Raw genomic sequence first — 27922 nt, forward strand, 5'->3', positions numbered from 1 at the left:
ACTCCAGGCGCTAGCTCTTGGCCACTTGCTCCTACATCACCCTGTCACCCCTCGCGGCCTGCTTTGCTTCCTCGGGCGGAGCGTATGGCCGAGAGGAGGGAAGCGGCTCGCGGCCTAGAGCTAGCATCAAGAGGGATGGGGGGGGTGAAGCGAGGAGCGAGTGGCCGGAGAGTGGTTGTGGGGGGGGGGGTGGCGGAAGCGAGGGGTCTGGAGTGAGTGGCCGAGGGGGAGAACGTTTTTTTGCACACGCGCCTGTTAGTCCTGGCAAGGCAAGATGTAGGTTGCGCATGCGCAGCATCTGAGCGTAGGAGACTGTTTGCACATCTGCCCAGCTTGGAGCACTCTGAAGATGCCAGTGGGCTGTTGCGTTGTCAGGAGTCACTTTGATAAAACAAGTCAGTAGGATGAGTTAAATTGGCCAATTATCTCTAAACCATCTTTCGCAAAGACTCCTCTTTGGCCAATTCTACAAAAGTTTATTAAGAAAATTATTTTTAACCACTTAGCCACCAGAAAATTTAAACTGTTAATTTATAAATATTCAGGAAATTTTGCAAGATATTAGAGAGCCGATGAGATGAAAAGTAAAACGGTGAAACTGGAAATTTAAAACTCAAAAAGTCAAATTGCACGACAAGTGAAGCAGCATCCAAAAGAGAAAGATAGGTTATCTTGGGCAGTACCTTTCAGCAAGACTCAACTTTGCTAATTCCAGATTGGACCTGCACAGTGTGGGAATGCCAACATCCACGTTGAACTTGTATGGGATTAAGGGGGATCTCCAGTCTCTTAACATTCCATGTGGTTGTAGGCCTATTGGTAACGGAGGATTTCTGATACTTTATGGGACACAACACAATGCTTGTCTATGTTATATCAGTAAGGCAGGAGGTGGTCATTTTGGTGAGAAGATGCTGACCCCTTTTTGCTTCAAGAAGTGAGAGAAGGAGCCCCACAGGAAGCCTGAGAGTTTGATTTTTCTTAGTCCTTTGTTGAGAAGTCTTATATCACCTCAGTTTTTGGTGTTGGGCGCAATGCTGGAGCGATTGTCACAGTTACGAGTCCAGGGCATTAGCTGAGGCAGTTACGTTTTGCAGAAGTGATTTGTACATTGGTGAATTCAAGAACCTTGGGTAGGAGTCTCTGTGCATCAGTGCGTATATCTGCACCTGAGCTTCATCAAACATGTTTGCTGTTGGCATCGCCATGTTTTTGTTGATTGCCTCTCGCACACTTGCATCGATGCTGACCTAGAAAAAGAAACTCTGCCGTGAGCTTTTACATTGGCACTGCCTGCCTATTTAAAGAGAGAGTCTTGCTGTCAGGAATCATCTTCATAGAGGGTACCTTGCCATAAGACATTCCCTTTAAAGATAGAGTCTTATCATCAATGACCCCCTTTAAAGCAGGAAAGATGCTATCACAGAGCCCTTTTGAAGAGGAGATCTTGCCGTTAGGGGCTGTTTGTGAGGTTTAAACAGTTCACCTCCTTTGTTAATTTTAAATCAATGTATGAATTGAATGTACTCACAGCTACGTTTTATAATGGGCACCAACTCATATCTATCATGAAGCTACCAGATTGTTGGAAAAAGCCAACTGGTTCACTAATGTCCTTTAGGGAAGGAAATCTTCTGTCCTTACCCGGTCTAGCCTATAAGTGACTCCAGACCCACAGCAATATGGTTGGCTCTTAGCTACCCTCCGAAATGGCCCAGCAGCCACTTAGTTGTATCAACACTGGGACATAGCAGCAAGGGGAAGCCATTCAGCACCCTGAGCCTGCTCCACCATTCAGTTAGATTAGGGCTGATCTGTATCTTGACTCCATCTACCTGGCATGGTTCTAGTTTAGAGATACAGCACTGAAACAGGCCCTTTGGCCCACCGAGTCTGTGCCGACCATCAACCACCCATTTATACTAATCCTACACTAATCCCATATTCCTACCACATCCCCACCTGTCCCTATATTTCCCTACCACCTACCTATACTAGTGGCAATTTATAATGGCCAATTTACCTACCAACCTGCAAGTCTTTTGGCTTGTGGGAGGAAACCGGAGCACCCGGAGAAAACCCACGCAGACACAGGGAGAACTTGCAAACTCCACACAGGCAGTACCCAGAATCGAACCCGGGTCCCTGGAGCTGTGGTGCTAACCACTGCGCCACTGTGCCGCCTTTAATTCTGTGTAGCCCTTAATTCTCTTGCCTAACCAAAATCTTTCAATCTCAGTTTTGAAATCTTCCCTTGACCGCCAGCCTCAACAGCATTTTGGAGGAGAGAGTTCCAGATCTTCACTACCTTTTGTGTGAAGGAGTGCTTCCTGATATTGCTCCAGTATGGCCCAGCTCTAATTTTAAGGTTATATGCCCCGTTGTTCGGGACTCTCTCACCAGAGGAAATAGTTTATCTCTATTTACCCTATCAACTCCTGTAATATTTTAATCACCTCAATTAGATCACCTCTTCTTCTATACTCAGAGGAATACAAGCCTTTTCTATGCAATCTGTGCTTATAATTTAACCCTTTTGGTCCCAGTATCATTCTGGTGAAATGCCTGTGTTCCCTCTCTGGATTGCTACCCAGTGATACCTACTGAAGGGTTCCCATGTGCGGACATGGGGAAAGACTGGGTGCGAGCTTGTTGTGCTGCAGCCACACTAAAGTAGTCTCTTAACATTGACTGTCTAGACTCAACCACAAAAAATGGGCACTTGGGTGAGGTACCAAGCGAGTAAAAGCACTGATGGAACTGTGCCCCAACAAGAGTTCACTCCCTCAGTACAGAAGGGGAGGAAATTTGGGAAAAAAAACATAAGGGGGGAAGAAAGAGAGGCATGACAATATGGCTCAGTGCCTAGCACGCTCACATAGTCAGAAGATCATGGATTCAAGTCCCACTCCAAAGACTTGAGAACAAAGTCGAGGCTAACACTCCCGGTGTAGTATTGAGGGAGTGCTGCACCAAGGACCCGTTTGACATCTCAGATGGATGTAAAAGATCCATGGCACTATTCTGAAAAAGAGCAGAGGAGCTCTCTCTGATCGACTGGTGAACATTTCTCCCTCAATCAACATCACTAAAACAGATAATCTGCTTATTTATCATATTGCTGTTTGTGGAGCTTGTGTGCACAAATTAACTGCTCCATTTCCTACATTACATCAGTGACTGCACTTCAGTGGTTGTAGGGCACTTTGGGATGTATTGAGGTCGTTAAAAGCGTTATATAAATGCAAATTCTTTCTTTTATGTGTGTCGTCCTCAATTACACGGCTCACTTCATTCACATATCACTCACCTCCTTCGGGGACAGTATTGAGATATAGTCCAAGTATATTGATTTTGCCATTTCCGCAATGGTGGTTTTGTGATCTTCCTGCTTGAGTTCCTCACAAGCAAGCCAGAAGAGAATATTTTCATCGCTGTGCTCACTCTGCAAGAATTCCATTAAGATGTTCCTTCCGGTCGGATTCTTCAGGAGCTGTTCGAAGGACTGTGACCAGGCGGTGACTTCTTCCAGGCTCAGACTCTCACTGTGAATCATAAAGAGAGACTCCAGCTATCAGGAACATATAAGTTACGGGGGAAAGTGAAGGAAGTTGGGGCTGTTTGTTCTCTTTGATAAGGATAAGTGAAAGGGAAGTGGTAACATTATCTAGGAACAATGCTCATAATGGCGAAGAGTTTAAGTATCGTGGAATGTAAGTCAAACATTGGGGTACCAAGAATAAGAAGGTTTTGGTGTCCCCGGGTGGGCATGGTTAAGTAATTTCTTTAAATTCACACCGTGTCCGGATCACAGACGTTACGGACAAAAGTCATAATGGTAGGTAGTTAAAGTTAACCAGTTGATAGGCAAGGGTAAACTCTGGAAGTCAGCCTCGAGGGGTGTTTTGCATACCTCCTGAGCATTGACTCGGAGGGACCGGACGGGAATTTAGTGACCAACAGACCACCATGGAAGACTGAAGAGGCAGTCAATACACCTCCCTTCTGTGGGGCCCCAACCCCGGTCATCTCCCGTGCCTTTTGACTAAATTGTGACAGTAGGAAATGACAAATAACCGGCCGGAATGGGAAACAGTGCTCAGAGAGTACTTAAACCGTAAGTGGCCCAAATGGGTTGAATATGCCGTGAAGGCGTTAGAGGGTCTGGGACCCATTGGACAGAAACACTGGGAAGAGGCCAGGCTAAGCCAGGCAAAGCGTGCATCTAAACTAAGTTTATGGCAGAGTAACATAAAAAGACTATGTTTCAGTGAAATTTCAAGTGAGTAAAAACAAGTTACTGTGTCTTTTGAGTCGAATGTGTGAATGTTGGAAGCTTCCACGAATGAAATGAATGTCCTTGGAATGTGCAGCTTGTGTTCTGTCGAACCGACAGTCGTTAACTCTTTGTTGTCTGGCCATAATGATGAAAGCATGAGTCTGTTACTTGTTCTGTTTTTACATGTGTATATTTTATGGGAACCTTGAGACATATTTCGGTTGTGAACTAGTTGAACTTGTGTGTGTTCATTTCAGTCAGGACAGGGAATTTGACACAGATTTTGGTACTTTGAATTCATCATTATGGAATCAATTTTCTAAGTTGTTTGGAATTAAATGAGTGTGAAAAGTGATCGTTGAGTGTTTCCATTTCAATTTAAGATTGTGTACCCAGGAGCGGGGTATAAAATTGAATTATGTTTTAAATTAAAGTTTTTATTTTTATTTTAAAAGTTGGTTTTGCAACTGTGAAAAGGCAATGAACAATTTTCTAAGAGATAAGCTTCAGCCTTGAAGGTCTGAAGATGTCTGGCAGAAATCCAATTTGAAAGTTTAAAACACTGCTTTAATTGGAGTTCCAGTTTAAAAGCTGTTCTTGTTTTATTTTTGGAGTTCAAATTAAAGACAAGTTTTACTGACTGTTTTAAGTAGCAAATGTCAGGAATTGGATATTGGTTTAAGGAAGAGAAGGATAAACAAAGGAGATATGGGAAAGATTATGTCTATTTGAAGTTTGTTTAAGAAGCTGGTGTTAAATCTTCTGTTTTAAGAATGTTAAATAACTTTTTCTTTAGTTTTTGGTTTTATTACAGTCATTTGAAAAGGCGCCTGAAGAAAGAACAAGAAAAATGATGTAATTTACCTATCTTTAAAAATAAGCATGTGCTATTCTGTTCTGTATGTAGTTAATGAGTCTGAGTTAAGTTTATACTATAAAGGTTAACTGACCTGTTAAGTTCAGAAAACTGGAAATTTCATTTGTGGCCACAATATAAAATTGACAGTTTTGATTTTTAATTGTTTATTGCAATGAATTGGAATTTGGAATTATCTTTGTTGTATAAAAAAAAATCCTTGGATTAGAAACCTTTTACAAAAGATGTTAAAAGTTTGGTAACAATTGGACTTTAAAATGCTGTCTTTCCTGATGGAGATGCTTTCCTTTGAAGTTGCTAATGTTACTAATGATTTTGGTGTTTTCAAACCTTAAGGATACCAAAAGAATTGAAAAAACATACAGATTAAAATGGAGAGTAGTTCTTTTTGATCAGAAAAAAAAGATTGCATAAGGTGACGCAGCTGAGAATATTTTGCTCCACCCTCTTGGAGACTAGCAAAAAAAATTAACCCCGCTGCAGCTATTGTTTTTCCATTTAATCCACCACACAATATTTGTATTGTTGAGAGTAAAATTAACCCATTGGGCCTTGGGGCAGAGCCACAATGGATTCTGATGTCACATCCTCCATTATCAATGAGACAAAGTGCTGGAGAAGGAGAGATCGTTGCAAGCACTTCTGTCGTTAATGGAAAAAAGAAATGCAGTACCACCAAGTCTAGGCATAAGAGATTGGAATTGATAAACAAAATGTAATTGATATGAGTGGTCATTTAAAGCACTCAAAGGGAAATTTATCTGACATTTAAGAGGACAATCAAAGTTTTAGAAAACACAAAAAAAACAAAAACAGTCTAAGTGGTTTACTGTATTGGACATTAGCAATGGGTTCTGGTCCATACCACTGGCACAAGAGTGCCAATATAAATTTGCATTTACATTCCAGGGACAATAGTACACCTGGACGTGTCTCCCCCAAGGATTTCATAATAGTCTGTCGATATTCCACCAGCGGTTGGCACAGAGTAAGGAGGAGCTCCTTTGACTTCTCTGGGAGGTCGGAGTGAAAGTTAACCCTAAAAAGACACAGACACCGAAAGAAAAGTTTTCCTATTTGGGAATAGTAATAACACAGGGAAAACATGAGATAGAGCAAATGCGAGTACAGATAATCCTCGAACTGCCCGTGCCGCAAGATATTAAGGCTCTGAGATTATTTTTAGGCTTTGTTGGGTATTGCAGGAACCATATTGCTGGATTTGCCTTAAAGGCAGCCCCTTTATATGATTTCCTGAGAAAGAACTACTACGTGCTTGGAGGACAATTTAATATACCAGGGCGAAACCCCATGAGTGTCAGGTTTTGACAGCAAAGGCCCTCAAGGGACCTTTTGTGTCAAAATCATTGGGGGGGAGGGGGCGGTGTACAAGGGAAGGAGCCAGCAATCAAACCAGCACTAAAAGATTTTTGTTGACGGTTCCTCTACAGTGGATTAGAGAGATAGGGTGTGGATTACATGCACAGGATCAAAGTGGAAAATCTATTAAAGACCTTGCCTTACAGCTACTGGCGAGTCTAAGTGCACAGGGTGCTGAACTAGCTGCGGTCATTTTTGTGGTGACACAACCACACATGTTACCCCCACCAGTTGATATATATATTTTGACAGTATGTACGTGTGAAACAGTTTAACTGAGACCCCCGAAGGAGATAGGAGGGCCGATGAGTTGGCAAAGATGGTGGCTCTGAGTTCCCCGTATGGCAGTGTGATGATAGAGACTGTAGAAACTGTGTGTGAAACCACTCAACACTGGGGGCTCTTGGCTCAATTGTGTTGCAAAAGATGACGTCAACGCCCCTTGACTCTGTACCGTGGGCGTATGGGGGCAAGAAGTATCAACCACCACGGTTACCCCCACATCCAAATCACCAACCCAGCAACCACAAGAGACTGATCTCCCTTGCACTACCTTAACTGCTGGACCAGGAAATGGACTTGCGATCATAAAAACTAATAAAATTGTATATGACAACATACAACATGTTGGTACCGGTAATATGGAATATCTCACATATCCAGCTACCTGACTGGTGCCCTGAGAAGACATGAGGGTCGTATGCATACGGTTCATGGATGTTAGAACAAACTTGGGAAAATCTGAGGCAAATTGATGCAGGACAGGTACCAGTTTGGAGAAATGTCACCCAGCTAGTCACACAAAGGATAAAATTACCAGGTGCCAACTCAGAAAACTTGTTAAGGTATGGCAAGGTCAGGAGTGTGTAAATACAGGATCTATGAGTATTGGAGTAGTATTCGGAATACCTGTAATTCCAAGAGATAAGTTAGGGATGCAATTATACAAAGTAGAAAATATAAGGGGAAGAAATTACATTAAATACTATGATATATTACCCTATGCTGTGGAAATTGGAAGACAGATAATTGGGACAACATTGTCTAAGTGTAGTCTGGAATACCAGGTGGTCATAAGTCCTCATCCTATATATAAACAGCAGAGTCAAATCTGGATTTAATGCCATGGTAAATTGCATCATGGAGGCTAGGAAAGCATTGTCAGGGCTAACCCATATGGCCTATATGGGAAACGGGAGATATTGCTTAACTACCATGGCGAAGGAATACCAGTATAGACATAACCGAACTTGCCCAATGAGCAACAGTACGTTTTGTTTCAACCCACAAATACCAACTAAAGTAGGGAAGATGGAGTTGGTAGACAAACATAAATGGAAGACAGAAATGATAACTGTGACAGAATGTATTAAGGAGAACTTGATAAATTACCTCCAGGAATATGAATATACTATTCAGCCATTGCCCATACACTTGGGTAAAGAGAGACAGCAGCTAAAAGCCATTGTTGTAGTGTACTACAATCTGGAACAACAGTCAAAGAGGCTACAAAATGAGATTGACGGGATAAACAATTCTACTTGGTGGGAGGACTTATGGAACTGGGGGTCAAATGTGCAGCTACATCCCTGGTTTAGAATTATCTCCCATGTCCTGATAGTGGTTTTGGGTATCTTGGTGTTATATGTGACGTACTCAGAGAGTAGTAGGGGCGTGGAACGCCCTGCCTGCAACAGTGGTAGACTCGCCAACTTTAAGGGCATTTAAGTGGTCATTGGATAGACATATGGATGAAAATGGAATAGTGTAGGTCAGATGGTTTCACAGGTCGGCGCAACATCGAGGGCCGAAGGGCCTGTACTGTGCTGTAATGTTCTATGTTCTAATTTGGAAACTTAAAAAATCAATTAAGGAATGTGAGAGAATGTATGAACACAGGTTGGACAGCTACCTTAAAGGCAATCAGTATTCGAACTTGCTCTAAAAAAAGATAGACAATTGATTATGTAACACAAGCATAATTGTATAATCTATGAGTGGATACTTAAAATGAATTCATGAATGATGAATGTACTCTAAAACTAAATCACGACTATTATGTTGGCACAAGTGATTGTTTATGTGATAATGATGCTGAAATTGTGCTTTCTTTAACATTGCGTTATGTAAGCTTTCCCTTTAGAAATGAAATTATGACTGTACAAGGGCGCGATTTAGATGAATGAGTAATGTGATCCATAATAAATTAGAAAATTTATAAGGATCAAAGGGGAGACTGTAGGCCCTGAAAGGTTGGGCAAGGAACACTTTATACCCAGCATGCTCTAAGGCAGCTAAAGATAAGTGCAGAACTTGCTGAAGTAAGCTAGCAGACATGCTGAACAAACATTTTGGTTAGGGATATGTGACCGTTAGACTAGACTATTGAACAAGAATACATAAAAGAGGAACAGATATAGGGGACTGAACGGTGGTTATTGTAAATAAGTCTGGACTTCTGTCCAGGTGGCTAAATGGCTAATGCTTGCCAAAGATGAGATAATGCTTGAAGATTTGTACAAAACAAGATCATCTGAGTCATGGGTTGAACAAGGAGCCTTCAAAGAATATATAAGGGTTAACACTGGAGGGTAATCTCGGCGAGAACCCGGGAACAACTCTTGAAGGCAGGAGCCTGAGTCTGGAGGCTCAGTGATCAATCGTGACAAGAGACAGATCACCTCTGTGTTGACGGGTAGTATCTTGTACAAGAAGTGAGACTTGTACTTATTTGGTGTCTAACTAAAACTGTTGTAAGCATTAGTACTAATAAAGTGAAGTTGTACGAGACTTTGGTTTTAGTGTATCTTTATCCGTCATGTCAGTTGATACCTTACAGAGAAAAAGGGTCAACACAGGGATAAGAAGCAAAATAGCACAAATGCTGAAAATCTGATATAAAGACAGAAAATGCAGGAAACACTCAGCAGGTCTGGCAGCTTTTGGGGAGAGATAAATGTAGGGTTAACACTTCTGGTCAATAACCTTTCATCAGAACCCTATGCAATGTTAACGCTATCTTCCTCTCCCTACAGATAACCCCTGCCCTGCTGAGTGTTTCTAGCATTTTCTGTGAGTAAGAAGGGAAGTCTAATAAAACGTTAGCGCTGCCGCCTCCAGCAAAAGGGTATTAGTTGTGGAATAAATTATTCAGAAGAGGAATTGAGGCAGATAGTAAAATAGGGTCAAAGGGGTAATTGGATGAATTTAGAAAGAAAAAAAATCTTCGAAGTTAGAAAGAGGCTTTGATAAGATTAATAGGTAAAAAATATTTGTAGTGGCCAGTGACTGGGTAACTGGAGGGCATAAATTTCAGATCATCACCAAAAGAAGAAGGAGAAGTTAGGAGAAGGTTGTCAGGTCATGTCATGTCCTACCAGAAGCACTGATGGGAACAGAATCCACAATAACTTCTAAAAGGGAAATGGATTAATATTTGAAAAATGATGAAATTAAAAGGGAATGGGGAAAGAGCAGTGGAATGGAACTAAGTCAATCGCTCTTTCAGTGGATAGTACAGGCATGATGGGTCAAATGGGTAAAGGCTTGAGGGTGCCACTAAACTAATAGCTCTTTCAGAGGGCCAACAGATGGACTGAATGGCCTCCTTCTCTGCTGCAAAATTGCATGATTCTAGGTTGAGCGAGCAGGGGAATAGCTGGGATAGATCTTTAGAAAAACCACTTTGTGTAGTCTAAGGACCTTTCATCTGTTCCTAAACAGTCATAGAATATTATTCATTTCCTCTTGGGTTCTGAGAAACACTTCGCTGATGTTATCAACAGCTGAGTTCTAGAACTATTTCCTGATTAAGTAGAATTTCATAGCACAGAAACAGGTCATTCTGGCCAACTGTTCCTTGCTGGTGTTAATGCTTCACATAAACCTCCTCCCACCTCATTCAATCCCATCAGCATTTCTTTCGATTTCTTTCTCCTTCATATGTTTGTCCAGCTTCCCTTTAAATATAGTCATGCTATTTGCCTCAACTACTCCTTGTGGTAGCGGGTTCCACATTCTCACCACTCTCTGGGTAAAGAAGTTTCTTCTGAATTCACTATTGGATTTTATAGTGACTATCTTATGCATATGCTCCCTAGTTTTGGTCTCTCCAGCAAGTGTATGTCTACCCGATCAAATCCTTTGATAATCTTAAAGACCTCACTCAGGTCACCCTCAGCCTTCCCGTTACCAGAGAAAGGAGCCCCAGCCTATATATATTTTTCCTGATATTGTAATCTCTCAGTTCTGGCATCAACTTGTAAATCTTTTTTGCCCCTTCTCCAGTGTCTCTATATCCTTTTCATAATATGGAGACCAGAACTGTTCACAGTTCTCTAAGTGTGGTCTCAGCAAGGTTCTGTAGATGTTTTACAAAATTTCTCTGCTTTTCAATTCTATCCCTCGACAAATAAACCTGAGTGCTTGGTTTGTTTTTTTATGCCCTTATTAACCAGCATCGCTACTTTTAGTAATTGTGTATCTGTAATTTCAGATCCCTCTGCTCCTCTCCCTCATTTAGATTCTCTGTTTCCAAGGAATATGGGACATCCTTGTTCTTCCTACCAAAAAGCACCACCCCACACGTATCTATGAATAAACAGGAATTTGCTGTCAGTGTTTATGCTCCACATGAGCCTCCTCCTACCCCTCTTCATCTAACTCTATCAGCATAACCTTCTAATCCTTTCTCCCTCATGTGGTTACCTAGCTTCCCCTTTAAGGCATTCTTGATATTCGTCTCAACTACTCCTTGCTATAGTGAGTTCCACACTCTGGGTAAATAAGTTTCTCCTGAAATCCCTATTGAATTTTTTTTTGTGACTATCTTATATTTATGGCCCCTAGTTTTGGTCTCGCCCACAAGTGGAGATATCTTCTCCATGTCCACCCTATGGAACCAATTCATAGTTTTTAAGAGTTCCCTTAGCCTTCGCTTTTCTAGAGACTAGAGCCCCACCTTGTTCAGTCTTTCTTGATAGATATAAATACTTCAGTCACCCTCAATACAATTCAAGCAACTTATATTGGGCTAGAAATCATTGCAGCTCTTAAATGTCACCTTTATTTAAAAACTAAGATGTTGTGTGTTATTTTACAGAGATCTGCAGTACCACTAAATAGTTCTTAGTGGCATGAGTGTATTTGCAGAAATCTTTGATTTCGGTATTGCCACAGTAGTGCTGCAGCAAAGCCAGAATCCAACTCCAGTTTTGTCAAAACCCAGGGTTGTTGTTTGGGGTTTGGAATCTCCTATCAGAACACGAACGGTTGGTGGTCCACACCCCTGTGGTCTATTTGCCTTTCTTCTACCACATTTTTGGGCCATGGGAGCCTTCTTTATTTTGCCACATTTCCCATGCTATTCCACCCCTCCCCAACCTCTGCTGTTGTGCTCTAACCATTTACACCACCTCTGGACCTATCCTGTGTTTCTATTCTTGTCCCATTACCATCCCCTTTTGCATAGGAGTAGGCATTCAGCCCCCCAAGACTGTTTTTTCTGTTTTTGTCATTTAGTCACTCCCAGAACGTCCCTTTTGTTCTTTCCTTTCCCCACCGCTACCTTTTCCTTGCATCTGAACTTGCTTAAAAGCTGTTAATCTCTAACATCTTTCAGTTCTCTCTTGAAACATTGGCCTGAATTTTCCCGGTCCCGCGGGGACAGGTGAGGAGGTAGGACTGGGAGCAAAAGTGGAAAATCGCGCGTTGGGTAGCTGACCTGGCGTGTTCCTGCCTCTGAGTGACCTTGCTGAAGGTGCAGTGAACGCAGCAGTGGCTACCCACCTGGCCACGACGGTCAGCCAATTAGGCCCATTATTCAGCCAACTGGGGAAGAGATGCTGCCACGCGGACCTTCCCGACAGCGGCCGACGCCTGGCTGAGGCCGGAGCCTGGCATTTAACTGGGGGCGTCTGCCGTGTGGCAGGCTGTGTAACCATTGACACCTCCTCTCCATCACCCCAGCATGGACCTGCTGGGATGTGATGGCCATAGCCACAGCCACAAGCCATCCTCTGGAGGGGCTCCCGCTCCACAATGATGGCCTGACAACCATGGTCATGAAGGATTTTCAACATTTTGCAATCCTGCAGGGAGTACCTCCATTTTGAGGTGCCCTTATGGTCTCCTACCTGTCACAGCAACACCCAACTTTCCTGATGGGGCTGCTGGCCAGTAATTGCTGTGAGCCTTTCCACTGCATCTCCCACTTCCCTGATTCACCCATCCTCGTTAACTGGAAGGGGCTTCTGGAGGTGCCTTCTTAATTGGCCACCTCTGGGAAGATCGCAAGCGATATCCCGCCACGGCCTTTTCTGGGTTCCTGACCCGGAATTGAGGCAAATGTCCGAATTGTGACCCAACCAGGAAAATTCAGCCCATTAACTGTTTCTCTCTCCACAGATGCTGCCAGACCTGAGTATTTTGCTTTTGTAGAAGACTATGCTGATGGGGGGAGATGAGGAGGGGTTGGAGGAGGTTCATTTGGAGCATAAATAACAGCATGGACCATTGGGTTGAATGGCCTGTTTCTGTGCTGTATGTGCTGTAAAACTTCCACCTTTGTTCCTCTGGTGTTAATCCTGAGTCTGGACCTGTTTGTAACCAATTTACCAGTAAGTGGGGACAATCTTTCATTATTTGTTCTCTCATAAGGTTTCATAATTTTCCTAACCCCTACTGGCTCATACTTAACTGCCCCAGTGGAAGAATGCCCTGCTGCTGTGTAGCAGGTGGTGATTCTAACAGTCAGTTCTATTGTGTTGACCAGATACCAGTTTGCACTTTATGCAACTTGCCTATTGATGTTCACAGGTAATGTATTCGTACTTCAGCAATATGATTTATCGAGACCCTGTATAGACTGATTCTGCCAACGAACAATACCTTTATCTGGTGTAGGTGAGGGAACCAGGACACTGGGATAATCGTCTACCCTTCTTCAAATAGTGTCACGAGTTATTTTTCACATCTACTTGTGGAGTTTTAAGTTCAGCTGTCCTCCAAGGACAACATCTCAGACATTGCAGTGGTCCCTCAGCCTGCCACTTAAGTTAGATTATGTACTGAAGTCCTGAAGCAGAGCTTGATACTGATTCAGAGGCAAGAGTGCTACCAACTGAGACTTAACTAAGAATAAGTGAAATATGCGCCAATATTTAAAAGGACAAATGAATGTGTTCAAATTGAGAAGAGATCACTGCCTCAGGAGTGATTTGTTCACCTTTCTTCATGTTTCTGAAGACTTTCCATCTTGGAAATGATGGATGCTCTTCTGCTGCAGTCATGTATATCCTCATTCCTCACGGTAAAGCTGCAAAGTAATGAGGAGGTTACTTTAAATTGATACATAACCATAATTCCATAGAAACCATAGAGCAATTATGACACGGAAGGAGGCCATTCAGCCTGTCATGTCCGTGCCGGCTGAAAAAACTAGCCGCCCAATCTAATCCCACCTTCCAGCACCTGGTCTGTAACCTTACAGGTTACAGCACCTCAGGTGCAGGTCCAGGTACCTTTTAAATGAGTTGAGGGTTTCTGCCTCCACCACCATTCCTGACAGTGAATTCCAGACACCCACCACTCTCTGGGTGAAAAAGTTTTTCCTTATGTCCCCTCTAATCCTTCTACCAATCACTTTAAATCTGTGCCCCCTGGTAACTGACCTCTCTGCTAGGGGAAACAGGTCCTTCCTAGGCCCCTCATAATTTTGTACACCTCAATTAAGTCAGCCCTCAGCTTCCTCTGTTTTAAGGAAAACAATCCTAGCCTATCCAACCTTTCCTCATAGCTGCAACTTTCGAATCCTGGCAACATTCTTGTAAATCTCCTCTGTACTCTCTCCAGAGCAATTATGTCCTTTCTGTAATGTGGTGACCAGAACTGTATGCAATACTCCAACTGTGGCCTAACCAGCCTTTTATACAGTTCCAGCATCACATTCCTGCTTTTGAAATTTATACCTCAGCCAATAAAGGAAAGCATTCCATATGCCTTCTTCACCACTCTATCTACCTGTCCTGCCACCTTCAGGGACCTGTGGACATACACTCCAAGGTCTGTCACTTCTTCTACCCCTCTCAATATCCTCCCGTTTATTTGCCCTCCCCAAAAGCATTACCTCACACTTAGCTGGATTGAATTCCATTTGCCATTTTTCCGCCCACTCAACCAAACCATTGATGTCTTTCTGGAATCTATGGCTATCCTCTTCATTATCAACTACACAGCCAATTTTTGTGCCATCAGAAAATTTCCCAATCATGCCTCCCACATTTAAGTCCAAATCATTAATATAACATCGAGGGCCGAAGGGCCTGTACTGTGCTGTAATGTTCTATGTTCTAATATACCACAAACAGCAAGTGACCCAACACTGAGCGCTGTGGAATGCCACTGGAAACAGCTTTCCATTTGCAAAAACATCTGTCGATTACTACCCTTTGTTTCCTGTCCATGAGCCAATTTTGGATCCAACCTGTCACATTCCCCTGTATCCCATGGGCTTTTATTTTACTGACCAGTCTGTCATGTGGGACCTTGTCAAATGCCTTACTAAAATCCATGTAGACCACATCCACTGCACTACCCTCATCAATCCTTCTTGTTACTTCCTCAAAAAACTCAATTAAGTTAGTAAGACATGACTTATCCTTAACAAATCCAGGCTGACTATCCCTAATTAATCCGTGCCTTTCTAAGTGGCAGTTTATCCTGTCCATCAGAATAGATTCTAACAATTTTCCCACCACCAAGGTCAGACTGACCGGCCTATAATTATTTGGCCTATCCCTGGCACCCTTTTTAAACAATGGTACAACGTTCGCAGACCTCCAATCCTCTGGTACCTCTCCTGTATCTAGTGAGGATTTGAAGATGATCCTCAGCACATCCGGTATTTCCTCCTTGGCTTCCTTTAACAACCTGGGATGCAATCCATCTGGCCCTGCCAATTTATCCACTATCAAGGACATCAGACCCTCTAGTACTTCCTCTCTCATTATGCTTATTGTATCTAATATTTCACACTCCTCCTCTTTAACTACAATGTCTACATCAACCCTCTCCTTTGTGAAGACAGAGACAAAAAACTTGTTCAAAACCCTGTCCACATCTTCTGCATCCATGCATAAGTTCCCTCGTGCATCTCTGATAGGCCCAACCCTTTCCTTAGTTATCCTCTTGCTCTTAATGTACTGATACTGATCTTCGGGGTTTCCTTGATTTTATCTGCCAATAATTTTTCATGTCCTCACTTTGCTTTTCTAATTTCCTTTTTTACTTCAACCCCCACTTTCTATACTCCTCTAGAACCCCAACCTCTTGCTGTCTTGCTCAGTCATTTCTTTATTCAATAACAACTTGCATTTATATAGTGCCTTTAATGTACTATAACAGCCCAAGATGTTGCACAGGTGTGTTATCAGATACAATTTGTTGCTTAGGTAATATGTTCTAGTCTCTGGACCATACCAAAGGATGAGCGAGAGAGCCGGAAAAGTTTAGGGAGGGAATTCCAGAGCTTAGGGCCTAGACAGCTGAAGGCACGATTGGTGGAGCGATGAAAATCAGGAAAAGTTGGAGAACGCAGAGAACTCATTAGTGGTTGCCTTGTTTGATGTTGTTTCTTTCCTCTCTAGGTTATGAATCACTTTGCAATACCTGCTTCTTATGAACCAGTGCCATGTTCAGTTGGCTGTGACCTTCAAAAGAAATGGTAAAGGGGCCACAGCTTTGGACACAAACTACTTGACAGACCTGACTGAGAAAACTCTTCCACTTTCCCCTATCCCCAATGTATATGGACCTCAATATTGTCTATAAATATGCAACCAAACTATCAACAGATACATTCTGACTTGTGCACAGAGAAAAATACCAGGTTATATTTCTCAAAAGTGTTCACACATGATGGTTCAACAGCCATCATATCCTTTGGGTACAGGTCACTCTACATCAACAAAGTAGCAGTGTGTGAGTATAGCTTGTTATTGCCATGGGGCCATTTCACTATAATGGGGGAGGTGGAGGGATCGCAACCCAATCCAATCCTATCCTAACCTGATGTTGCCATTTTTAGAATTTCCAGGAGGGGTTACTGGGTAGCGATCAGGTACAGGAATCCTGGCTGATTCCCTCCCCCTACCCCAGCCCACGAGTGCTGTGGACAGTTGTAGCAACCTAATTGTTCCCTCAACTGTGTCGACTAGCTTAGCACAGACCAGGAATCAAACTTGGGGCCTTCTACAATGAATGGTTTGATGCCTTTGTCCACCTGTCTTAGGAAAGAACAAAAGAACTTGCATTTATATAGCGCCTTTCAAAACCTCAGGACTTCCCAAAGTGCTTTACAGCCAATAAAGTACTTTGTGAAGTGTAGCTGTTGCTGTAATGTAGGAAATGGCTCAAAATAGTGATGTGGGATCTTTTACATCCACCTGTGAGGGAAGATGGGGACTCAATTAAACTCTTCATCCTCCGACACTGCAGCAGTTCCTCAGTACTGCCACTGGAGTTAGCTGGGGTTTTGTGCTCAAGGCTCTGGAGCAAGACTTGGAGGCTGTTTAACATCTGGTGCATGTAATTCATCTCTGGATTTATTACAAAAATGTATTTCTGTTACAGTTTCAGTTCTGTACCAGGAGCAGCAGCTGCACCAGCAGAAACAGCAGGTGTTAGGACGTCTCCTGCACAAGCGAGGGGACCTGGAATCAGTGTTGGCCCGTGACATCCGTCTTCTCATCTGTACTTGGTGAGAAGCCATCACCTGGAAAAGACAAGACAAGAGAAGTTTGCTGCCTTGTAGGTAGTGGAAAGTCCCGATAAACTACTTTTGGTACCAAAGTAGTGATAATAACTCGCATTATTTCGGGTTTAATGAATGTATTAGAGTAGCAGTGGTATAAACAATTTCCCAGTTTTCTTATTAGAGTCAGAGAGTCATAGAGTTATACAGCACAGAAATAGGCCCTTCGTCCCATCGTGTCTGTGCTGGCCATCAAGCACCTAACTATTCTAGTCCCATTTTCCAGCACTTGGCCTGTAGCTTTGTATGTTATGGCGTTTCAAGTGCTCATCTAAATACTTCTTAAATGTTGACCTGAAGACAGGAGCGGCAGCGGCTGGTGGACCTGGGTGGAAGCTGATCCGGAGTGGGAGCTCTAAAAGAGAGTGTGGGGCTCGAGGCCCTCACTTACCTGAAGACAGGAGTGGCGGCGGCTGGCGGACCTGCTCTCTCTCTCAGCGCACGCTGAGACTCGGAAAAAAACTTGCAGTGACATTACAGGAAATCTGCAAGTGATTGGTTGGGTGAGTAGCAGTTGTTAGTGCATTTAAATAGCTTAAAAAAGGGGAAAGTTTTTTTGTTGTTGAAAAAATCTCTCGTGACAAGGTGAGTACTACTAAAGTGTTTTTTAAAAATTCAGTCTAACTTATTAAGGACTTTAGATTGTAGTGGGTGGAGCAAAGTCCCTAGTGTAATTAGTATTTTTTAACTAAGGGAGTAACTAATTAATCTAAGGGTAAGTCATGGCAGGAGAGCTCAGCCCCGTGATATGCTCCTCCTGCGCTATGTGGGAAATCAGGGACGCTTCCAGTGTCCCTGACGACCATGTGTGCAGGAAGTGTATCCAGCTGCAGCTACTGACTACCCGCATTACGGAGCTGGGGCTGTGCATGTATTCACTGTGGAGCATCCGCGATGCTGCGAACATCGTGGATAGCGCGTTTAGCGAGGTGGTCACACCGCAGGTAATGGTTGCATAAGGAGAAAAGGAATGGGTGACCACCAGACAGAGTAGTAGGCACAGGCAGGTTGTGCAGGAGTCCCCTGTGGCCATCCACCTCTCAAACCGATATACCGCTTTGGATACTGTTGGGGGGATGGCCTCCCAGGAGAAAGCAGCAACAGCCAAGTTCGTGGCACCATGGAGGGCTCTGCTGCATAGCAGGGGAGGAAAAGGGGTGGGAGAACTATAGTGATAGGGGATTCTATCATAAGGGGTGCAGATGGGCATTTCTGTGGCTGCAAACAAGACTCCAGGATGGTATGTTGCCTCCTTGGTGCTAGGGTCAAGGATATCACAGAGTGGCTGCAGGACATTCTGAAGGGGGAGGGTGAGCAGTCAGAGGTCTTGATACACATTGGTACCAACGACATAGGTGGAAAGAGGGATGAGGTCCTGCAACAAGAATTTAGGGAGCTAGGTAGCAGATTAAAACACAGGACCTCAAAGGTTGTAATCTCTGGATTACTCCCGGTGCCATGTGCTAGCGATTATAGGAATAGGAGGATAGAGCAGATGATTGCGTGGCTGAGGAGATGGTACAGGAGGGAGGGCTTTAGTTTCCTGGTTCACTGGGTCTGTTTCTGGCAAAGGTGGGAGCTGTACAAGTTGGACGGGTTGCACCTGAACCGGAACGGGACCAACATCCTTGCTGGGAGGTTTGCTAGTGCTATGTTGGGGGGGATTTAAACTAATTTGGCAGAGGGATGGGATACAGAGTGGAGGTACAGTAGGGGGTGAGGTACAGCCAAATATAGAAGAGAAACTGAGTCAGTCTGGAAGGCAGAGCAAATATAGACCTGTTAAGGCACAAGTGAAAAATGCAAGGCTGGATTGCATATACTTTAATGCAAGGAGTCTTACTAATAAGGCAGATGAATTGAGGGCATTAATTAGCACATGGGATTATGATATTATTGCTATCACAGAGACATGGTTGAGGGAGGCGCAGGACTGGCAACTCAATATTCCAGGGTATAGAATCTTCAGGCGTGATAGGGGAGGGGATAAAAGAGGAGGTGGTATTACACTGTTGATCAAGGAGTCAATTACTGCAGTAAGGAGGGATGATATCTTATAAGGTTCCTCAAATGAGGCCATATGGGTGGAACTTAAGCACAAAAGGGCGGCAATCACTTGGCTGGGCATTTACTACAGGCCTCCAAACAGTTAGGGAGAGATATAGGAAAAGATCTGTAGGCAAATCTCAGAAAGGTGTAAAAATAATAGGGTAATAATAGTAGGGGATTTCAACTTACCTAATATCAACTGGGATAGTCTGAGTGCAAAAGGCTTAAAGGGAGAGGAATTCTTAAAATGCATACAGGAGAGCTTTTTGAGCCAGCACGTAGAAAATCCTACAAGAGAAAGGGCAGTACTGGACCTAATCCTAGGAAATGAAGCTGGACAAGTGGTAGAGGTATCAGTGGGGGAGCATTTCAGGGATAGTGACCATAACTCTGTAAGATTTAAGGTAGTTATGGAAACGGACAAAGATGGGCCGGATATAAAGATACTGAGTTGGGAGAAGGTTGATTTCAATTTGATAAAACAGGATCTGGCCAAAGTGGACTGGGAGCAGCTACTTGTAGGAAAGTCTACATCAGACCAGTGGGAGTCATTCAAAGAGGAAATAGTGAGGGTTCGGAGTCAACATGTAACCGTTAAGGTGAAGGGTAGGACCATCAAGTCCAGGCCTGGATGTCAAGGGATATAGAGTATTGGATCAGGAAAAAATAGGAGGATTTTGGCTGATTCGGAGCACTGAAAACAGTGGGGGCATTAGAGGAGTATAGAAAGTGTAGGGGGGTACTTAAAAAAGTAATTAGGAGAGCAGAGAGAGGACATGAAAAAGCATTAGCAGTCAATATAAAGGAAAATCCTAAGGCGTTTTATAAGTATATTAAGAGCAAGAGGATAACCAAGGAAAGAGTAGGGCCCATTAGGGACCAAAGTGGCAATCTGTGTGTGAAGCCGGAGGACATAGGTGAGGTTTTAAATGATTACTTTTCATCTGTTTTCACTGTGGAGAACGACAATGTAGGTGTAGAGATCAGGGAGGGGGATTGTCATATACTTGAACACATTAACACTGAAAGGAAGGAAGTATTAGATGTTTTATTGGGCTTAAAAGTGGATAAATCCCCAGGCCCAGATGAGATGTATCCCAGGCTGTTGTGTGATGCAAGGGAGGTGATAGCAGGGGCTCTGACACAAATTTTCAGATCCTCTCTGGCCAGGGAAGAAGTGCCAGAGGACTGGAGGACAGCGAATGTGGTACCATTATTCAAGAAGGGTAGCAGGGATAGACCAGAAAATTACAGGCCGGTGAGTCTAACATCAGTGATTGGGAAACTATTGGAAAAATTTCTGAAGGACAGGATTAAACTCCACTTGGAGAGGTAGGGAATAATCAGGAACAGTCAGCTCGGCTTTATCAGGGGGAGATCGTGTCTAACTAACTTTTTCAAGGAGGTGACTAGATGTGTAGATGAGTGTAAAGCAGTTGATGTAGTCTACATGGACTTCAGTAAGGCTTTTGATAAGGTCCCACATGGGATATTGGTTAAGAAGGTAAGAGCCTTCTCTTGGAAGGGGATCCAGGGCAATTTGGCAAATTGGATCCAAAATTGGCTTGGTGGCAGGAAACAGAGGGTGATGGTTGAGGGTTGTTTTTGTGAATGGAGGCCTGTGACCAGTGCTGTACCACAGGGATCGGTGCTGGGCCCCTTGCTGTTCGTAGTGTACATTAATGATTTAGATGTGAATATTGAATTTGTACAAGGAGTGATTTTTTTTCAGTCCTGTCCCTGAGTGAAGGTGCTGGCTCTTCGTACAGTACGATTCAAAGGGATCTGTTTTCCTTTGGTACCTCTCCCAGATAGCTACCGTGCATGAACAGTAAGTGTTGGCTGGCTATTCAACTGTAGGGGATTGTAGGGAGGGTCATTATAGCAGAGCTTTCTGCAACATTCACAAATACACACTTTCTAGCAGGGGCCATTGGTTGGAGGCTCAGGGCTAGGAACCTTGACTGGCTTTTTTTCTACTCAGTTGGAGCTGAGGTTAGTTAACTCAGCATACAGCTTGGGATCCTCCTGCTTTGTGCCTCAGAACCATGTCAGGTTGTGCATTTATCCAATGAACCACTGGCAGGCCTTATCCTGTCTAAGGTAAAACAGAGAAGCAGTCAATGTGATGGATTTGAATGGCACTGTTCCACTTGATGACTCTCAGTGAAGTCTCACTCCACTTCTCTTCAGAGTGAGTTCAGGGCTTGACATCTGATTGACATTTCACAGGTTTAGAGTCAGTGCAAAACCAGAGTTGCTTCACATTGACTTGCAGCCAAATGCATTATTTGTGGCCCTATTTGTCCAAGGAATGTAAAGTACTGCATCGGAAGAGCTTTAAAATAATCAATCATAGAGTCATAGAGGCTCTTATGGCACAGAAGGAGACTATTTGGTCTATCGAATCCATGCCATCACATTTATACACCATCATGAGGGGTCCGGAAAGAATATTTAGGGGGAAACAGTTTCCACTGACAGGAAGGTTGGTAATCAGAGGACACAGATCTAAAGTAATTGGCAAAAGAACCAGAGGGAAATTTTTTTAGCAGCGAGATATTATGATGTAGAATGCACTGCCTGAAAGGGTGAGTGGAAGCAGGTTCAATAATAACTTACAAAAGGGAATTATATAAGTACTTGAAATGGAAAAAAAAATTGAAGGTTATGGGGAAAGAGCAGGGGCGTGGGAATAGATTGGACAGCTCTTTCAAAGAGGCAACACAAGTACAATGGGCCAAATGGCCTCGTGCTGTGCCATATGATTCTAGTCATGAAGAAATAAAGCAAATAAAGGCATTTAATATTTTATAAATTCATTCTTGGGATTTGAGGCTGGCATTTATTGCCCATCCCTAGTTGTCCTTGAGAAGGTGGTCGTGACATACCTTCTTGAACCGCTGCAGTCTGTGTGATGAAGGTATTCCCACTGTGTTATCAGGGAGGGAGTTCTAGGCCTTTGACTCAGTGACAATGAAGAAACAGTGCCATATTTCCAAATCAGGATGGTGTGTGACTTGGAGGGGAACTTGGAGGTGGTGGTGCACCTGCTGCACTTGTCCATTTATGTGTTGAAGGTTTTAGAGTCATAGAGAAATACAGCACTGAAACAGGCCCTTTGGCCCACCGAGTCTGTGCTGACCATCAACCACCCATTTATACTAATCCTACATTAATACCATGTCCCCTACCACATCCCCACCTTCCCTCAATTCTCCTGCCACATACCTACACTAGAATCAATTTACAATGGCCAATTTACCTATCAACCTGCAAGTCTTTGGCTGTGGGAGGAAACCAGAGCACCTGGCGGATACCCACGTGGTCACAGGGAGAACTTGCAAACTCTGCACAGGCAGCACCCAGAACTGAACCCAGGTTGCTGGAGCTGTGAGGCTGTGGTGCTAACCACTGCCACTGGAGGTGCTGTCGAAGAAACCTTGACATGTTACTGCAGCAAGACTGCTAAATAGAGATTAAAAATCACATCACTAAATTTGGATCTGTGCTCAGCTTGGCTAAACAACCAATAAAATATTTCAATAAATTAAACATTGAAAGCAACAGAATCAATTTATGCAGTGAGTACAACAACAACTTTCTGTCTTTGCACCACCATGGCAGTCATGCCTTCAGCCATCTAGATGCCAAGTTCTGGAATACCCACCCTAAACAACAGCGAAATAACTTGCATTTATATTGTGACTTTAACAAAGTAAAACACTGCAAGATGCTTTACAGGAGCATTATCAGTCAAAATTTGGCTCTGGGCCACAATAGGAGATATTAAGACAGATGGCCAAAAGCTTGGTCAAATAGATAATTTTTAAGCAGCATCTTAAGGAAAGAGAGAGAGAGAGAAAGAGAGAGGTAGCGAGGCAAAGAGGTTTAGACAGGGAATTCCAGAGCTTAGGGCTGAGGCAACTGAAGACAGACAGAGCCGTCATCGGTGGGATGATAAAAATCAGGGTTGTGCAGGAGGCCAGAATTGGAGGAGGGTATAGACCTTGGAGGGTTTAGAACTGGAGGAGAATAAAATACTCAACTGGTGAAGAACATCAAAGGCTAGCAGGCTCTCCTTTTCCAGAGCTGACTCTTGTCTGAATGCCGTGTGCACCTGATAAGGCTATATAGTAGCACTGGCCTGGTTGGCCGCCTTGCCATCTGATTATTATTGTTGGAGAGTCAGATGTTACAGCCAGCTGCGCAAGGAAAGCTCACCAATTTCAAGCTGAAACATTTTTTCAGTCAGGGTCCATGTGCGGGTCTGAGATGATTTGGTTTGAGGAAAGCGTTTAAATCATTCCTAAATTAATGTCTACAACAGTCTTCAGCGGGATGACTAGACTGTAAAGCAACTTACAGTCTTCTCTTGCCGTGTTCCACAAGCTTGATGTTTTGTGGAACTACTCATTACATGTTCATAAAAGTTTACCCAACAGGAAATGTTACAGTGCAATCTAGTTTAACCAACTATTGGCAGGATATTGCATAGGCCACATTCATACACTTTGTGCAAAATTTGCAATAAGAAATATGAGAAATCTTGCTCCCCGGGCACTGTAACCAATTTTTGACAAGTTCTGAATGCTTGTTTACAATCTGCAATTCATTCTTCAAACCTGTGGAGAATTCCACCAAAAACTGTAAGAAATAACAAAAATAACAATTGACATTTATATAGCACCTTCTACATAGTAAAACATTCCAAACCGCTTTACAAATAAAACTTGCCACCGAGCCACATATGGAAGAACAAAGAATAAAGAACAGTACAGCACAGGAACAGGCCATTCGGCCCTCCAAGCCTGTGCCGCTCTTGATGCCTGTCTAAACTAAAACCTTCTGCACTTCTGGGGATCGTATCCCTCTATATTGATACAGGTGACCAAAAGCTTCATCAAAGAGGTAGGTTTTAAGGAGTGTCTTAAAGAAAGGGAGGTAGAGAGGCGGAGAGGTTTAAGGAAGTATTTCCAGAGCTTAGGGCCTAAGCAGTTGGAAGCATGGCTGCCAGTTGTGAAGCTACAAAAGTCAGGGATGTGCAAGAGGCCAGAATTGGAGAAGCTCAGAGATCTCGATGGGTTGCTGGTCTGGAGATTGCAGAGATAGGGAGGGGCGAGATCATGGAGGGGTTTGAAAACAAGGATGACAATTTTAAAATCTAGGTGTTGCTGGATTGGGGGCCAGTGTAGCTTAGCGAACACAGGGATGATGGGTGAACAGGACTTGGTGCAAGTTTGGCTGTTGTCAGTGGAGATTTGGATGAGCTCAGTTTTACAAAAGATGCAAAGTTCGAGGCTGGCCAGGGAAGCATTGAATTTATCAAGTCTAGTGGTAACAAAGGCACAGATGAAGGTTTCAGCAGCAGATGAGCTGAGGCAAGGGAGATCAAGTGCTTAAATGGCTGTAGCCTTATGCATTCCTTGTTATTTTAAGTTCCAATGTGTCCTTTCAACTTCCAATATGATCAAACAAATGATTTCCTTCACATACAATTTCCCTTTCCGATTCATGCAAGGGTATAGTCCCATGGGGTTGGTAGTTCTCTGGTGACTTGCCCAACTCAATCAGCTTAGATCATAATTATTTGTCAAGCATTGCACTAAGCCCGCGGTCAGCAGAGTCAATCCAAAAGTACTGCTTAGAACTTCCATTAGTGTATCTGTATGTATGGCACAGTGAGTCAGCATGTATATGTATGGGTCTGTACACTCACTGTGTCCCTCAAACATGAGAAACAGACATTTGGGTGAGAAACAGCTGGACTACTGGAGCCTGTGAAAATGAAACCCAGCAATTTGAAAATAGATATGGGCAAACACACAAAAAATTATAAATCTGCCAAAACTTTGCTTTGTCATTCAGGCTGACCTCAGTTAGAAAACGTGTCACATTAGCATTCAAATGCACCTTGAGTATGCCCCCTATTGTGAAAACACTTTCACAGTCTCAGATATTTGCTAAAATGCTTTACAGCCAATGAAATAATTTTGAAGTATTACGTTGTAATGCGGGAAAATGCAGAACCAATTTGCACACAGAAAGCTCCCACAAACAGGAATGTGATAATGACCAGATCATCTGTTTTTTAGTGATACACAGCAAACTATGTGGTCTCCTCTACATTCATTCAGTCTGTAAGTGTAACCCTGAGCTTCCATTAGCCTGTCATTTTAATTCTCCACCACACTCCCAATTTGACCACTCTGTTCTTGGCCTGCTTCACTGTTCCAATGAAGCTCAATCGACACTCAAGGAACAGCATCTCATCTTTTCATTAGGCACTTCAGCCTTCTGAACTCAACATTGAGTTCAAAAATTTCAGATCATAACTATTGCCCCTTTCTCTTTGGATGGTAGTTATTGGTCATGATTCTGCTATTCCCATTTATACCTCCTCGAGACCTATCTTTTGTTTCTTTACTTGTTCTATTACCATCTCCTTTTGTCTTGAACCATTATCCCTCTTGTCTTAAATCTTCTTCTGCCTATCACCCTGTCATAGACCTTCCCTTTTATTGTTTTCCCTTTTTCCTACCTCTGCACCTCAGGATAATTAGAACAGTAACTGAATTAATAAAAGTAAAAGCACAAAGCAGGTCAAGAGGCATAAATTAAAATGAATAGTTTAAACAAGGTACTAACCAAATTGCAAAAGAGGGAATAGATTTTTTTTTATCATGGATGGGCAGCTGCGACCTGTTGCTTGCAATTCCTGCGCCCTGTGGGAACTCCAGGATACTCACGTGTCTTGGGCAATCATGTGTGTAGGAAGTGTCTCCACTGCTTCAGCTCAAGTTCAGGATTTCCGAGCTTGAAGATCATCTGGAGTTACTGTGGAGCATCAGGAAGCAGGAGAGTTTCCTGAATCGTACTTACCGGGAGTTGGTCACTCCACAGGTGATTTTATTAGGACAGTAATATGTAACTTCATAATCCTTTCTAGTTTCTGCACCCCCCACCCCGGCCTATCCCAGATAACCCCAGCAGTGGGTGTTTGATGTCCCCAATCTGCATGATCCTTATTGTATATTTGCTGACCCTTTCAATCACCAGCTAGAAAGATTTTAAATTTAAGTTCAGGTTACGAACATACACATTAGGCGTAGAAGTAGGCCATTCGGCCCCTCAAGCCTTCTCCACCATTCAATAAGATCATGGCTGATCTGATTGTGTCTCGAATTCCACACTCCCATCTACCCCGATAACCTTTGATTCCCTTTCCTAACAAAAATCTATCTACCTCCGCCTTAAAAATATTCAATGACCCTTCTGAGGCAGAGAGTTCCAAAGTTGCACAACCCTCTGAGAGAAAAAAATTTCTCCTCCTCTCTGTCCTAAAAGGGCGACTCCTAATTTTAAAACAATGCCCCCTGGTTCTGGACTCACCCACAAGAGGAAACATCCCCTCCACATCCACCTTGTCAAGACCGTTCAGGATCTTATAAACTTCAATCAAATCTCCCCTCACTCTTCTAAACTCCAGTGAAAACAAGCCCAGTCTGTCCAACCTTTCCTCATAAGACAACCCGCTCACACCAGGTATCAATCTAGTAAACCTCCTCTGAACCTCCTCCAATACATTTACATCCTTCCTTAAATAAGGAGACCAAAACTGCACACAGTATTCGAGATGTTGTCTCACCAATGCCCTGTATAACTGAAGCATAACATCTTTAATTTAGTTGCAATTCCTCTTGTAATAAAGGATAGCATTTGACTTTTTGTGACTCATGCACGAGAACACCTAGATCCCTCTGCGCCTCGGAATTCTGCAGTTTCTCTATTTAAGTAATACTCTGCTTTTTATTCTTCCTGCCAAAGTGAACAACTTCATATTTTTCCACATTATACTCCATCTGCCGAATTTCTGCCCACTCAACTCAACCTATCTATATCGATCTGCAACCTCTTTATGTCCTCTTCACAACATACTTTCCTACCTATCGCTGTGTCATCTGCAAATTTAGCTACCATGCCATCGCTCCCCTCATCTAAGTCATTGATATGAATTGTAAAAAGTTGAGATCCCAGCACAGACCCTTGCGGGACTCTACTCGTCACATCTTGCCAATCAGAAAAGGACCCATTTATGCATACTCCCTGTTTTCTGCCAGCCAATTTTCTATCCATGCTAAAGTGTTACCCCCTACACCATGAGCTTCTACATTGCACAATAACCTTTTATGTGGCACCTTGTCAAATGCCTTCTGGAAATCCAAGTACAGTTCGTCAACGGGCTCCTCTTTTTCTACAGCGCATGTTACTCCTTCGAAGAACTCCAATAAATTGGTTAAACATGATTTCCCTTTCACAAAACCATGCTGACTATTCCTGATTACCTTGAGCTTTTCTAAGTGCCGAGCTATAGCCTCCTTAATGATCGATTCTAACACCTTCCCCACGACAGACGTCAAGCTAACTGAATATCGTTACCTGTTTTCTGCCTCCCCACAAGCACCCCCCCTTCTAGAATAGAGGGGTTATATTTGCTACTTTCCAGTCTGATGGAAACTTTCCAGAA

At 43.1% G+C, this 27922-nt stretch overlaps 1 protein-coding gene across 1 annotated transcript; it reads right to left on the reverse strand.

The window, feature by feature from the left end:
- Positions 1 to 23755, reverse strand: LOC137347236 (regulator of G-protein signaling 17-like). The gene is made up of 5 exons (XM_068011500.1): positions 23620 to 23755; positions 17180 to 17307; positions 13762 to 13851; positions 3311 to 3545; positions 1 to 1250 (listed from the first exon to the last, which is right to left on the reverse strand). The coding sequence occupies exons 2-5, from the start codon at positions 17302 to 17304 to the stop codon at positions 1056 to 1058; spliced, it is 645 nt and encodes a 214-aa protein (XP_067867601.1). The 5' UTR covers positions 17305 to 17307; positions 23620 to 23755; the 3' UTR covers positions 1 to 1055.
- Positions 23756 to 27922: the final 4167 nt, after the last annotated feature.

Source organism: Heterodontus francisci, chromosome 31 (genome assembly GCF_036365525.1).
Source record: "Heterodontus francisci isolate sHetFra1 chromosome 31, sHetFra1.hap1, whole genome shotgun sequence".
Taxonomy (NCBI): domain Eukaryota; kingdom Metazoa; phylum Chordata; class Chondrichthyes; order Heterodontiformes; family Heterodontidae; genus Heterodontus; species Heterodontus francisci.